At 37.8% G+C, this 13,960-nt stretch overlaps 3 protein-coding genes across 6 annotated transcripts in view; 1 reads left to right on the top strand and 2 right to left on the bottom strand.

The window, feature by feature from the left end:
* Positions 1-367: 367 nt before the first annotated feature.
* LOC128031592 (STAGA complex 65 subunit gamma-like) lies at positions 368-788 on the bottom strand. Its single transcript, XM_052619917.1, has one exon. The coding sequence runs from the start codon at positions 785-787 to the stop codon at positions 368-370; it is 420 nt and encodes a 139-aa protein (XP_052475877.1). The 5' UTR covers position 788.
* Positions 789-1,563: 775 nt separating this feature from the next.
* LOC128031688 (kanadaptin-like) lies at positions 1,564-9,949 on the top strand. 2 transcript variants are annotated; one of them, XM_052620027.1, is made up of 14 exons: positions 1,564-2,378; positions 3,461-3,656; positions 3,740-3,868; positions 3,954-4,014; positions 4,270-4,409; positions 4,715-4,875; positions 4,967-5,036; positions 5,129-5,321; positions 6,768-6,861; positions 7,003-7,240; positions 7,426-7,530; positions 7,721-7,797; positions 8,059-8,128; positions 8,922-9,949. In XM_052620027.1, the coding sequence occupies exons 1-14, from the start codon at positions 1,584-1,586 to the stop codon at positions 8,969-8,971; spliced, it is 2,379 nt and encodes a 792-aa protein (XP_052475987.1). In that variant the 5' UTR covers positions 1,564-1,583; the 3' UTR covers positions 8,972-9,949. The 2 variants fall into 2 exon arrangements, with proteins under 2 accessions (XP_052475987.1, XP_052475986.1); XM_052620026.1 differs by having other exon boundaries at positions 6,765-6,861.
* LOC128031689 (uncharacterized) overlaps positions 8,654-13,960 on the bottom strand; it is a 28,851-nt gene continuing 23,544 nt past the window's right edge. For 2 of the 3 annotated variants that reach the window (XM_052620028.1, XM_052620029.1), the window contains one exon: positions 12,189-13,958. In XM_052620028.1, the coding sequence (XP_052475988.1) occupies positions 13,765-13,958 (194 nt within the window). In that variant the 3' untranslated portion in view covers positions 12,189-13,764. Of the gene's footprint in view, positions 9,618-11,459; positions 11,646-12,188; positions 13,959-13,960 lie in introns of those variants that run through there. The other variant, XR_008188133.1, reaches the window with a different exon arrangement.

Raw genomic sequence — 13,960 nt, 5'->3', positions numbered from 1 at the left:
TTATTCAATCTATTACATTTATTCACTCATGAGAGCAGAGTAATTTCCCAGGGTTTTTATTTTATTTTTATTTTTTTTTGCTGTCACTTTAAGACCTAATGCACAGATCCAGTATAACGTTCACTAAAATGTTTGCATTCACTTAAGACTAGGGGTGGCACGGTTCGCTGAAAAAAATGAACCGTTCACCACACACAACTTAACTTAAATCTGACAAATCATCTGCAATTGGGTTTGCTATAAATAACACGATGTAAAATAAGTGAAATTGCATTGGACATGTCTCACCTGCAGTATGTAGCTGTGGTAATCTATAATGAGGGTTTGCCAGAAGCGCTGGAGTGCTAGGACGCTGCCAATGCCCACCTCATGGAATACCTGTTCCTACCTGTTGGAATGGCTGTCGAGGAGCTTTACTATCCAGTGGAAGCAGATCATCAGGTACAGTGGGTGTGGCAGGCCGGGGAGGTAGAGCATCCCCATTCTCGGGTTTCAAGGCACCCTGGGCATCTGATAATGTGGACAGGGGTTGCTGGCCTTGCTGGGCAGCAGCATTGAGACCCCGGAGACGACGAGAATGCTGGCTCAGCTGCACAGTGTGTATCGTGAGACTACAGGGCTCAGAGGGGATATCCAGCATGGTGGTAGGATGTGGACGCTGTGCAGAAGGTTGGTGCAAGGGAGGGTCTTGCATCTCCATATGGCAGAACTCGCGCTGCAGGACGTCAAAAGAACAGCGGCCCGAGGGAGCCGAAGCCACTGGGAGCTCACCCCAATAACGCATCATCTTCACACAGTGCTGTCACTGCCACAATAAACATTAGTCAGGTTGATATACAAATCCATATCACTCATATCGCCTGATGCATATGTAATGGTTTAGAATGGTTACCGCAAATACCAAAATATATTTTTTACACTTTTTTTTTTTTGCATTGTGATATTTAAAACTATCCCCCACCCACACACTTCTACAAGTACTGCCTGTTCACTGATTAAAAATGTAAAAATAACAAAATAAATATATTACTGGAATGACTGACAAATCTAATGAAATCAATGAGAAAACCAATTACAAACTTAAAATATGTGTAATTTTGACTTAATGATTTCGTGTTTTTAAAGACTTAATTCTTAAATTTTACATTCACACTTCACAACATCATATGCCATGCAATGTCCATTGTTTAATGTGGCACATATAAAACATAATCACCATCATAATCATCTTAACAAATCGCATAGACGATCATAAAGGCGAAAAAATAAAATAAAAATTAAGCAATATGTATAATTTTGACAAAACGACGAATGAACGCGAATGAACGACGACCAATGTGAGGTACAACACTAAAATGTCTCCGTGCAGAATGTAAATAGTTCCTAGACAATAGAGATAAGACATAACTTTAAAATGTCAAAACCATTATATATTGCAAATAATTACTATACATCATTATTAAAATATTTTGATACATTTCTGGTTATTAACTAAATAAGATCAATCTATATCACAAATTCTAGACTACAGGATCGGAATCATTAAAAAGTTACACCAAGTACACCATATCGTGTATGGACACATGATGGAGTCTGAAAGCAGCGGACAAATAGAAAATAATCACACAGAAATGGAAACAGAGAGTAGCTCGCGCCCTGAGAACGGTCAAACCGGTGACACTAAACAAGACTTATCCAGCATTAATGAAAACACAGATGCTCCTTTTAAGAAACCGGATATTTTTGTAGCTCCATCTCTCCCTGCGAAGAAATCAGGAGGGTTAAACTCAAGCAAGAAACTCACAGAGGAATTAAACAGCAGCATATCAGAGAATAAAGGCACGGATAGTAAACACCAGCAACTATCTGCAAACCCCACAGACAGTCAAACAGAGCCGTGCGATCATCCATCAGAGAAATCAGAGGTACAGAAGGTCCAGCCGAAACCGAAAGACATCCGACCTAAGATCCCTGCCAAACTACCCCCGGCGGGTAATTTCCCCCCGCTCCCCTACACCGAGCCCCCGTGGGGATCTGTTCCTGACATTCGTTACTCGTTTGAGCTTCTGAAAAACGGGTCGATCTTAGACACGGTCCCTCTGACCCAGAGAAGTTACTTTGTGGTGGGTCGGTTGCCAGTGTGTGATGTGTCTCTGGAGCACCCGTCCATCTCCCGCTACCACGCCGTGGTGCAGTACCGGGGCAGAGCTGGGCAGGACGGGGTCGTAGGAGAGGAGAAGGGCTTCTATGCCTATGATCTGGGCAGCACTCATGGGACTTTTGTGAATAAGAACAAAATACCGCCTAAAACTTACATAAGGCTACGAGTGGGGCACGTTCTGAAGTTTGGAGGAAGCACGAGACTCTTTATTTTGCAGGTATGTATTTATTAAGAGTAGCACATAAAATACATATGCCACCATGTCAATACCTGATAGAAAAGCCTGAAGCAGGTTATTACTAAGTATTAGTGCAATATCACAGTATTCAATATCACATTCATTGTCATTAACACGTGTTACAGCCATGATACCACAGTTGATCCAGTTAGTACAATATAATCTCTAACTTGGCAATAGCCACTGCTGTCTGCTTTTTACACTGGTAATGTCTGGTACTTACACTGTATTGAATAAATACCTGGGGTTATGTTAGTTTTCTTCTAAAAGAGACTAAAAATAATCAGATCTAACATTGTTTAATGCTTTTCTGTATGATAGGTTACCAGATGTGTTGTTGTTGTTGTTGTTGTTTTGGCTTTACAATAGTAACAATAGCTGTAGTAACTATTGTATTTCACCATGAAACTGTGTTTACCAATTCAAAGTAACCAACAATTATTTTCACTCAGAAGTTGCTAGTAAATTTCAAAATTAATTACAAGTAAAAAAACATTACAATTACATATTGTTTTAAACATGAGAAAAGATGAAAAACTGAAAATAATAATAAAATAAAATAAAAAATAAATAAATAAACATTCTACAGAAATCTTTGTTTCATTTACCACTTAGAAAAATCAGTTTTACAGTTTAGTCCAACAGTTGATAAATAATTAAGAATCTATGTTATCTATTGATTGTCTGACCCTTATAAAATACAATTATATATATATATATATATATATATATATATATATATATATATATATATATATATATATATATATATATATATATATATATATATATATATATATATAGGCAATTTATTAGTACTTATACACAGGTTAATGCCATATTCTGCTTGACCATATTTTAGACCCCTTAATCCTCATACCTAAACTTAACAACCCCCTTACAAACTGTTAATAAGCATATTATGAGTTTAATTAAGCCCAAAACATAGTTAATAGTTACTTAATAGTGAGAATCGGTCCCGATTTCTCTCATGCTCCTTATTATTATTATTATTATAGCTTGAGCTAGCTTCGATTATACTAGATTCCCTCTTCTCTCAGGGTCCAGAGTTTGACGAAGAAGCAGAATCTGAACTGACGGTGACAGAGCTCAGAGAGCGTGCTAGAAAACAGAGAGAAGAGCTGGAGAAGAGGATGATGGGTGACGGCTCAGACGAGGAGGAAGAGAAAGAGGACAGCGAAGCCAGTGCTTCAAGGGGAAGCTCCTCAGAAGATACCGGCTGCTCTTGGGGAATGGGTAACAAAGAAAACAGATGATCCTCAGTCCATTATAACAACCTCATTTTTAGTGAACTCACACTTTGTCCTTTTTTTTTTTAGCTGAAGAGGCAGTGCCAGAAGAGGACGAGAATGAGGAGAATCCGTTTGCCACAGAATTTCAGGAGGATCAGGAAGCAGCTTACTTAAAAGATCCTAAAAAGGCATTACAGGGCTTTTATGACAGAGAAGGTAAAATAACTTGATTCAAATCATGAGATCTTGATTTATTTGCCACATACAACCATAAAATCATAATTGTTTATTTTCCTTTCAGGAGAAGAACTAGAGTTTGAGTATGAAGAAAAAGGCCATGGTACCTGGCTCTGCAGAATCAAGTAAGCACCTAATCTCTGTTTGTAGCCAAACCTTGTCAAAATTGTTTTTGTAGCAATTTAACACCTGCCACAAAAATTGCAATGATTGCTGGCAAATTTATCTATGGAAATACACATAATGGTGGCTTTGCATTCATGAATATTACTTCTGGGAAAAGGACACAGGTGATTTTGGTGACATTTATGTAGAAATTGAGGTTTGAAAATTGAAAATGTAATTTGTTTAGAAAATGTTGTGATTTCTGTGTCTTTTAGGTTGCCGGTGGATGATTCTGTGGGCAGGCAGCTGGTGGCTGAAGTGACCCACACAGGGAAAAAGAAAGAAGCGGCCGTCCAGTGCTGTTTAGAGGCCTGCCGCATCCTGGAGGCCCGCGGTCTTCTGAGACAGGAGGCAGGTAGGTACCTTACCAGAAGACTTCAGTGACATTTATGACTGAGCTCATACTCATGGATAAACCTTTTTAACAATTGTCATGTTAACGTTTGTTTGTTTACCATATAAAATGTTCAAAAAATGAAAAAAATTGTTTATGTATTTTGATTGACATTTGTGTAAAACTGTGTCTCTTTAATGATATTTTTTTGCTGACAGGTCAATAAAACTTCTATTCATTATTCATGAAGTATTCATTCTTCTTCTTTTTCTTATGCCAAGCATTTATAGTCCACTTGCAAGCATTCTGTTTGTGTCTCTTTGAAGTGTCCCGCAAACGCAAGAAGAAGAACTGGGAAGATGAAGATTTTTATGACAGTGATGATGACACGTTCCTTGACCGGACAGGAGCGGTGGAGAAGAAGCGGACTGAACGCATGAAGAAGGCTGGAAAGATTCGGGAGCGTCCTGAAACATATGAATCACTGGTATTGACCCTGCATCATATTTCCTTTGTGATTATCCATGCCCCTGTGTGTGCTGTAGCTGGTTATTTATGTAATATGTATTCTTTCTTAGCTAGCCAAACTGGCTAAGGTGGAAAAAGAGCTGGCTGACACTGAGAAAAGGCTCAGTTCTTCTGGGAAAGGTAAAGTGGTGGAAGTCTGTGTCCTTTTTCATGTTTTCCATCATGTTTCATCGTGTGTAAGGTTACACTTCCTGTTTGTTGTCCTCCTTCAGGAGTCTCCAGTTCTTCCACAGAGGACCCTCTGGATGCTTTCATGAGCGCCGTACGGAGCGAGGCCGCACTGGATGGGGTGGAGAGAAAGAAGCTACATTTACATGTGGCCGAGTTGAAGAAGGAAGGTCAGAGACTGCGCAAGCTAGCAGATCTGGCCAAACCCACCCAGCTGCCCTCATTACAGGCCAGCAGGTGAGCTCAGTGTCCCTATCTGATCCGCTGTATTATAGACTGTAAGAAAAACACTACATAGCCCCTTTCACACTGCGATTCCGGAAAATACACAGGTAATGTTTGTCCCGGCAGTTGTTCCCGGGTCGCTAGAGTTTGCCCCTTTCACATTGCCAGTTATTAGCCAGAATATGTGCGTGCGTTCACACACAACCCGTAAAGGTCCCGTAAAGACACGTAACATCAGGGTGTGACGTGTAATATACTAGTCGAAAACGCTAGGAACGTTAACTTTTATTTAACGTTCCTTTTATTTATTTAAGCTGGCGAACGATCTCAGCTTCAGCGTGGACAGTGGGGAGCTAACTGATCTCTGCTTCATTACAGTACATACTGCACATATTTTTTTCGCCGTGAATGTTGGTCTTCCTTCAAAACACCTGGTAAAAAAGTTGTGCGATAACGTTTCATCACTACAACACACTCCTTACGGCATTAGTCCTGGGTTTTGTTCACACAGCGCTCGTTCCAGGACTGAACCCGGCAATGTTACTAGGTCCCAGACCCAGTATCAATCCTGGAATCAATCCCGGGACGTGTTTGCGTTTACACAGAACACACAACACACAACTGAGCCTGGTTTCTCCCAAGGTTTTTGTTCTCCATCCTTGCCGCTGTCGCTTGCTTAGTTGGGGTCACTTCATCTACAGCGATATCATTTACTTGATTGCAAATAAATGCACAGACACTATTTAACTGAACAGAGATGACATCACTGAATTCAATGATGAACTGCCTTTGTCATTTTGCATTATTGACACACTGTTTTCCTAATGAATGTTGTTCAGTTGCTTTGACGCAATGTTTTTAGTTTAAAGCTCTAAATAAATAAAGGTGACTTGACCCGACTTGACACAGAATGCGACCCAGAAGTGTTCCACCAATTTTCCGGGTCCAAAGTGCAGTGTGGAAGGAGCTCATGTCTCCTGTTCATTCCACTGTTGAAAAGTGAAGCCAAAATGTTCTAAGATCTTCAAATGGGCCATAAATTGTTAATTATTGTTTATGAAATATCACCCTTTTTTTTACTATGTTTTAGTTTAACCAGCAAACCTCTGAAGTGCAGCACTTTGTTTTTCAGTAAATGAAAGGAATTGTTCAAATTTCATTTGATTTGAATTAAATTGGTAAAGTTGTATGTATTAATTGGATTACCACAATAAAACAAAATCCAGAAAATTTTTTAAAGACAACGCCAGGGTTATCTCATAAGTCACTGATTTTAATAAATTCTTCAATGGTTAAAGTTTTATAAATTCATCTGATTGCCTAATGTTGATTGTTAGAGCGTAATTAAACCAGAAACAGAATCCAGGAAAATTTAATCCTGAATTTAAAAACACAGAATTTGGGCCTAATTTTGTATGTAATGTTTTTGTTTGTTTGCTTTAAACACAAATCTAGTAGTCAGGACACCGAGAAACCTAAGAAGTTATCTCTGCCTTTGTTTGGAGCCATGAAAGGAGGCAGTAAGTTCAAACTGAAGACTGGAACTATAGGAGTGAGTCTTTTTACATTTCTATAGGAATAATATATAGATCATTCTTAGGCTCTGTAAGAGTTACATATGACTCTCTCTCTCTCTCTCTCTCTCTCTCTCTCTCTCTCTCTCTCTCTCTCTCTCTCTCACCCAAATGAGTAGACTTTACCCCAAAAGCGAACCAATCTGCCTCCTGAGCTCTTCAACATGAAAGAAATGCCCCCTGGTGGTGAGGAAGAGAAAGAAGAAGAAGAGGAGGAGGAGGAGGAGGAGGAGGAGGAAAACAACAAGAAACCAGAGGATGCGCTCACAGATGGTGATATGGAAGTTGTTCAGTGTGTAGAGCCGACCAGCTCAGAACACTCCGGTGCAGACAGAGCTGAAACTCAGGGCCCTAATGGTTAGACATTTACAAAAATAACTACACGCAGGCCTTACAAGGTTTTGTTAGGAATTTACAAATTACTTGTAATACATAGTGTAATTATATTTCTGACCACAAGAAGGCAGCGTTGTGCCTCACAGAGTCTAATATTAGCCTGTAATCAGAGCTAGATATTGTCTAAAATATTGCTGTGTGTCTAGCCAAAGTAGTCCTCGAGGACCAGCCTGCCAAGATAGCTGCATCTCGTGAAAAACAGAAAGACAAGTCTCCCCATCTTCAAGACAAAGGTGCCTCTCCTCCAAAAGGTAGAATCAGATATTTTGTGTATGGTTTCACGTATTGTAATTTCTTTGAAAGGTGAAGTGTGAAAGGTTCTTCCGTTTGTCTATTGATTGTTGTTGCAGTTGGTGCTTTCTATCTTTACCTTTAAGTGGATAATGGCTGTGACAAATGTCTGATGCACACGGTTTTTAATTATGATTCATATCCCAACAGAAGAATTTGACAGCAGTGTCTCAAATGTCCAGAGTCCAAAGACAAATACGAAGAAGAAAGTTATTGGCCCAAGCAGGGTAAATATTGTAATAATAAATAATGATTATCCACATAAAATATGGCTAAGATTGACAAAAGTGCCTACACTGGCCCCAAAATATAAAAAAGTGGCTTTTATTTTAAATGAAGTTAACTTAAAAGCATGCTTTTCAAATGAAACATTATATGCAACCACTGTATGAATCTAAACATTTACAATTTGTTTGTAAATGACAGTAAAGTTCAAGAATTAGTTTCCATGTGCCCTGATATTAATACATATCTACCCTTATTTCTAGCCTCCTGTGACCATGTCTAAGCAGTACCCAGAAGATGATCCCGACTACTGCGTTTGGGTTCCTCCGTCGGGTAAATAGCTGCCTCTCTTCACCCCTGATGATTGTGATATAATTAAGTCCTTCCTGTATTTTTTTACAAAACCCTAAACACCTACTTACAGTAGTCTTTGTGCAGTTAGAAATATGCATCAGGAATCAAACATTCTTGGCACTGCACCATTAAATCTCAGTCTGCAGGCTTTCGGTGAATGAGTGTTAGCTTCTGATCTTAGGACACTTCAAGCACAGTTCTGACATTTCTGGAGATTAGAGAAGTTGCATCATTGGAAAACACATTAATTCCAGGCCAAGGAATTTATCTTAAAGTCAGGAGGTTATTATCCGATAAGGTTCTTTGGTTCTTAGAATAAAAAAGAGGGAGATCCAGTCTCCAGGAATACATTACTTTTGAACATATCTAAAAAATAAAAGTGAGATTGCAATATTTTACTATCACACTGTTTTGCCATATACTGTATTTGACTAAATAAATGCAGTCTTGGTGACCCCGAACTTTTGAATAATAGCATATTTTAGGGACTTCCAGATTATTAGAGACTTTTGAAACTTTTTAATGATTGCCTATATGTACAGTATATAAATATCTATGCATAAAAATTTACATTTCCCCCAATTACTTTAGAAAAGGTCCCTGATGCATACAAATAAATGATTGTCCTGTGGTAGTTTGCTTTACATTTTCTCTTTGACTTATGGAAGTCAAATAAATGCTTTGTAATTGCCATTTCATGCTGTCATAAACCAGAAATGTTTAACGGGTGAAACAAAGAGATCATTTTATCCTGTGTGTCTGTTGTGAACAGGTCAGACCGGTGATGGTCGAACACATCTGAATGATAAGTATGGATACTGAACAGAGAAAGAAAAGACCATCCTCGCTGGTTCAGGAATGGAATCAGTCCAAACGTTCATCTTAGCCCTTGGGAGTGGCCAGATATATCATTTTTTTCCATCTTTGTGCCAAAACAGTGAACTTTTCGACAGATGTAAGCTTATGATAAGATGTTTCTAGCACTGTTCTGAAAACTGTTTGGTCCCGTGACTGATTTTCATTTCCCTTTGCCCTGTTTTCTTTAAAATACATCCATTTTCCACACCTGGTCTGAGACCAAGGATAGTTTTGGAGTGGAGGTAGCTGAAGGTTGGGGAAAAGATCATTCTGTTTTCAGGGTTGGTTTCCAGGGCAAACAATGTTTTGGAGTTTCTGGTTATTTAATTCAGTCGTATCAGTCCTCTTATGTTTAAGCACTTCTGTTGTTGACCTATCTCTACGCACAGCTTGCTGTTCTAGGATCATTTCAACAAGCTTAGGCGAGCTCATTGACCACTGCGCGGTTCTGGGTCACTCTCTGAACACCGGCGGACTCCCTCTTCAGTTTGGCTGAGTGGCCGCGCTGCGTATGGCGAGAGCTCCTGTTGGATGCGGTTCTGTTGACTGCTAATGATGCCTCCTCAGAGAGAGATGGCTTTACCAGCCATCTGGACACTTGCTTGGCATTCTAGGATCGGGAACAAGCTGTTAATGAATTCGTCTGTGTGTGTGTGTGTTTGCAAGAAAGGGAGTGATAGTGAGCTCTGTGTACATTATTAATCTGTGTGTTCACTTCTCTTGATGTTAATGAAGACTGACTCAGTGTTGGTGAAGTGTGAGCTTGTGTGTGTGTGTTGGTGTCTCTGAGGATTGATCAGGCCCCCCACATCCACTACTCTGTGTATCCAAACCTTTTAGTGCTTTTGAATTCTCCACTGTTTGGAGAGCATGTTTAGTCTTATACAAAATGTGTTTTTTGTTATATTTTGTCAATTAAAAATGTACACTGTCTCTCACCAACTTGGAGTCTTGAGGTTTTGGGATCTTATAGCCGTATAAAGCCTATTTTATCATATTTGATGATGCACAAATATCTATGGCCTCTAAATTATCAGCATGATCAGATGCTTCTTGAAACTAAGTCTATATGCCTTTTGTCAAATTGTTGATTGCCTTTTACTATAATTCTAAAAATGTTCCTCTTCAGGTCGTGGTATATGGTCCTTTTTTTAATGAAGTCAATTATAATAATAAATACAATATTAATAAACACTTGCTTAAATTAGCTGTTATCGCATTTGTTCATTATCTATGATCTTTTAAATCAATGCATTTGTGTAAAAACAAGAAACGTGATTACAATAATACTGTTAAAGCTTTCTGGAGGGTGTAGAGCAGAAATAAATAAATAAATACTATATGTACATATCCATCCATATATAGCCATCTTTAAAAACTGGCTAAAAACACATATTCCTTCTTTATTTGACCCTCTAACTCTTGCACTCTCTATTCGAATTCTATTATATAAAAATCCCCCTTTAAGACTTGCACTCTCATTTACTAACCGCTTGTTTACTTAAAAACTTCTCAAACCTTTTAATATTCTATTTATTTGTTTTTTTTATTATTATACAATTAACAGAAGCAAAGAAAAAAAAGGCCTCTAACACTAGCTTGTACTATTCTTTTTATATTCTATTTTCTTTCTATTTATTTTATAATTAAAAGAAAACTTGCTAAGCTAACTGAGACTTGTTATAGCACTTACATATTATTGCTCTCTTGTGTGTGTGTGTGTGCGTGTGCGTGCTCTTGTTTTTGTGACATATCAGGACACAACTCTGTATAATGACATGGGTATGACACATGTATTACAAGGAGAGGGTGACTTATGAGGACATGTCCCATAACCCATGTCCCCATTTTACAAAACGCTTATAAATCATACAGAATTAGTTTTTTTGAGAAAGTAAAAATGCACACAGTTACCTGTGAGGGTTAGGGTTAGGTGTAGGGTTGGTGTAGGGCCATAGAATATACAGTTTGTACAGTATAAACAAAATGCAATGTATTTAATTCCCCTAAGCTGTGCTGTTTACAGCATATATTTATATATAAGCATGTTTATCACACTATATTTAAGGATGTCTTTTTAAGTTTATCCCTGACCTGTGCACTGCCTCACTCCATAAACCTTGAAGGCAAGGTTTTTGTGAGAGACAGAGTTTCAGTGTGTTCAGTCTATGTAACATGCCAGTTGTCCAGCTGGCGAAATGATTGTTTAAATGTAATGTTTAAAACTAAGAATTGTTATACTGAATGAGGTTCACAAATGCTTTTTGCAATACAACTGCTTTAGACCCCCTTTAGATGGGTTTTTATAAATGTGCTATTTGCAATTAACTATACTCATTGCACAGTCTAAACTGAGTGTGTACACACTGCTTATCCTACAGGAAACTGGATTTGAAAGGCATCTGATTAAACCATATTATTCTAGAGTATCGTCTAATCAGGCTGCACACACCCATCTTGATGTCTTCATTCCTGGCTTACTTTCTTCGGCCCCTCATCAGAGCTAGGCACTGACGTCACTCGACGGTTCCCTGTACACACATACACAGCTGATTGCTCTGTTTGGGATCTGGCTCAGAGAGGCCTGTGGAATCAGCCCACGCTGGAATGAGAACGCTCCTTCAGGGTGGATATGAACCTGCAATGTTGGCAGACAAGCACATACAGTAAAAAATAACACAACCTTCACACAAACACTTCATTACATGAAGAAACAACTCTCACGAAAGTGGCTTTTGTAATCGGTAAAATGAGACACAAACATTTAGATGCCACTTGCTTACGCAAGAATAATAACTTTAAAATAAACGATTATATTATTAGCACATATTTTTATAGCACTTTTTGTAATTAACAACAGTAATATATTGACATATAACAGTAACTCTTATTTCCTTAACTATTTCCCAAAATATTTATTATTTATATAGCAATTTTGTTTGTCATTTTGGTCAGTCATTAAGCTCTTAATAATTAAAATGTAAAAATGAAAGGTAAATAATTTTAAAATAAAAATATTTTGTTTACTTGCTAATTGTGTCCATTAACCAACATCAGAGAACTGTGATATAACACAATTGCTATATAAATAGTAAATATTTTGGGAAATAGTTTAGCTCACAAAATAGTTTAGGAAATATTAGTAGTAAAGTATTTGAAGTGAAGTAACAAGACTCAAAACTGGGAAGAAATATTTATTCCCCTCATTTGAGGTATAGAGACAGAAAAGGACAAATGTTCACATGTTGCAAGCATGTACTGTACTATATGCCCCTAGAGCTATAGTTCAAAAATACTGTATTTGTTTCACATAGATACATGTAACACCTAGGTGAAACTTATGAAACAACTACAAGTAATTGTCCTTGTACTGTTCACCCTCTGGTTGGCCTAGCTTATTGACCCTTACATGGGTTACAACTGCAGTTTACTTTCAGTAAAAAATATTGAAGTATGCTGCTAAGTACATTACATCCACAATCAAAATCCTCAGATGGATAGGATTCCTGCTGTCCCCAATTAAGATGCACATGCTGACTTCTGTACTTAATTTTTTACACATCGTAAGGTTAACACACAGGCTATGTTTGGAATAGTATAATAGCATACTCATCTTACTACTTTTGCAGTATGTTATGTGTATAGCGTGAATAGTATGCACATTTTCTGGAGACCTTCTATTTCCAGTGTGATTAATAAGCCATTATTTTTTTATTATTATTTTTTTTTCAGAAATGAATCCATGCAAACTAACATTTTATATATACTGTATGCATATATATATATATATATATATATATATATATATATATATATATATATATATATATATATATATATATATATATATATATACAAACAGCATTTTTTTTCCGAACATTGTTGTAGTTATAATGTATCACATTATACTGTATTTTTTTTTAAATAGTACACAGTATATAATGCGTATTTTGCAGGAATGATTGTATCCCTGGTGTGCTCAAACAGTGTCAAAACATTGAATAAACTAGATATTGATGGTAAAAGTTATTATACTTATGTACACAGCACTGAGTATGCTACATAGTAAGGCTTATGTTTAATACAGTATCTGATGCTGAAAGATTCTAGTATAGTGTTTTTTTTCCCTCGTTCTTCACTTCAGATTTAATTACTTTGGAATACACATCAGATAATCAGCTCTGATAACTGATACATTGTTATGGTCAGACTTACATAACATCTGAAGTTGAACAATGACTTGGACTATCATGGCCTGTGCTTTCCGGTTTACATTTTTTATAGATCGAAAAAACTATTTTATCAAAAATTAATCAAGGCCCATTCTGGCATTAAACTGATTGTCTCTCATCACATTTTGCGGTCTAAACCGAAAGCAACCTGAATGTGGTTTTACGTTATACTCTCAATCCGATGATCTCAACATAACCATGTGGACCAATCATGAGACGCTTTCAACGAACCATTATCTAATCCCTGCTCACTCCCGTTCAACACATAAGTGAGACCAAACCATTTAGTTGTTGTTTAAAAGTTGGCCCAGTGGTCATGGCCTTGTCATTATAATAAGTTCTAAGTGGGTTTCCTGAGAGATAAAGAGGATGAGACGGCTAAAGGCAAAGGGTGGCCGTCTCCTCATTCCTCTTCTACATTCTGGCCCTGATCACACTTCCTGTTTTGTCAACAGGCCTTATCACAGGGCCTTTGTTCACACTTATATCCTGCAAAATAAAAGGCAGTGCAAACAAACATTGTCTTTAATGTTGGTAATTTTTGGTCCACAAATTTGTGATGTTTTGTCTCTGCGAGTTTCCAGTCCTTTCCCTCAAGCACATGGAGGTTCCTCGGCAGAGAGCAGGGGGCTGCAGGGTGGAGCGTTGCTCAGTGGGCGGAAAGCGAAGATGGGTGGATCGTAGGAATAGCGGGGTGTGTGACGGCCACCAGTCAGGTTCT

The sequence above is a fragment of the Carassius gibelio genome, chromosome A17, assembly GCF_023724105.1.
Source record: "Carassius gibelio isolate Cgi1373 ecotype wild population from Czech Republic chromosome A17, carGib1.2-hapl.c, whole genome shotgun sequence".
In the NCBI taxonomy this organism is placed as follows: domain Eukaryota; kingdom Metazoa; phylum Chordata; class Actinopteri; order Cypriniformes; family Cyprinidae; genus Carassius; species Carassius gibelio.
The sequence above is the reverse complement of the archived record's forward strand: the minus strand, read 5'-3'. Positions and strand labels throughout refer to the sequence as shown.

Bases quoted from the DNA above. Each gene is read 5' to 3' on its own strand.
- LOC128031592 (XM_052619917.1), bottom strand. From the start codon at position 787: ATGATGCGTTATTGGGGTGAGCTCCCAGTGGCTTCGGCTCCCTCGGGC.
- LOC128031688 (XM_052620026.1), top strand. From the start codon at position 1,584: ATGATGGAGTCTGAAAGCAGCGGACAAATAGAAAATAATCACACAGAA. The intron at 4,410-4,714 runs GTAGGTACCTTA...GTCTCTTTGAAG, and splicing joins TCTTCTGAGACAGGAGGCAG to TGTCCCGCAAACGCAAGAAG. The intron at 7,241-7,425 runs GTTAGACATTTA...CTGTGTGTCTAG, and splicing joins TGAAACTCAGGGCCCTAATG to CCAAAGTAGTCCTCGAGGAC.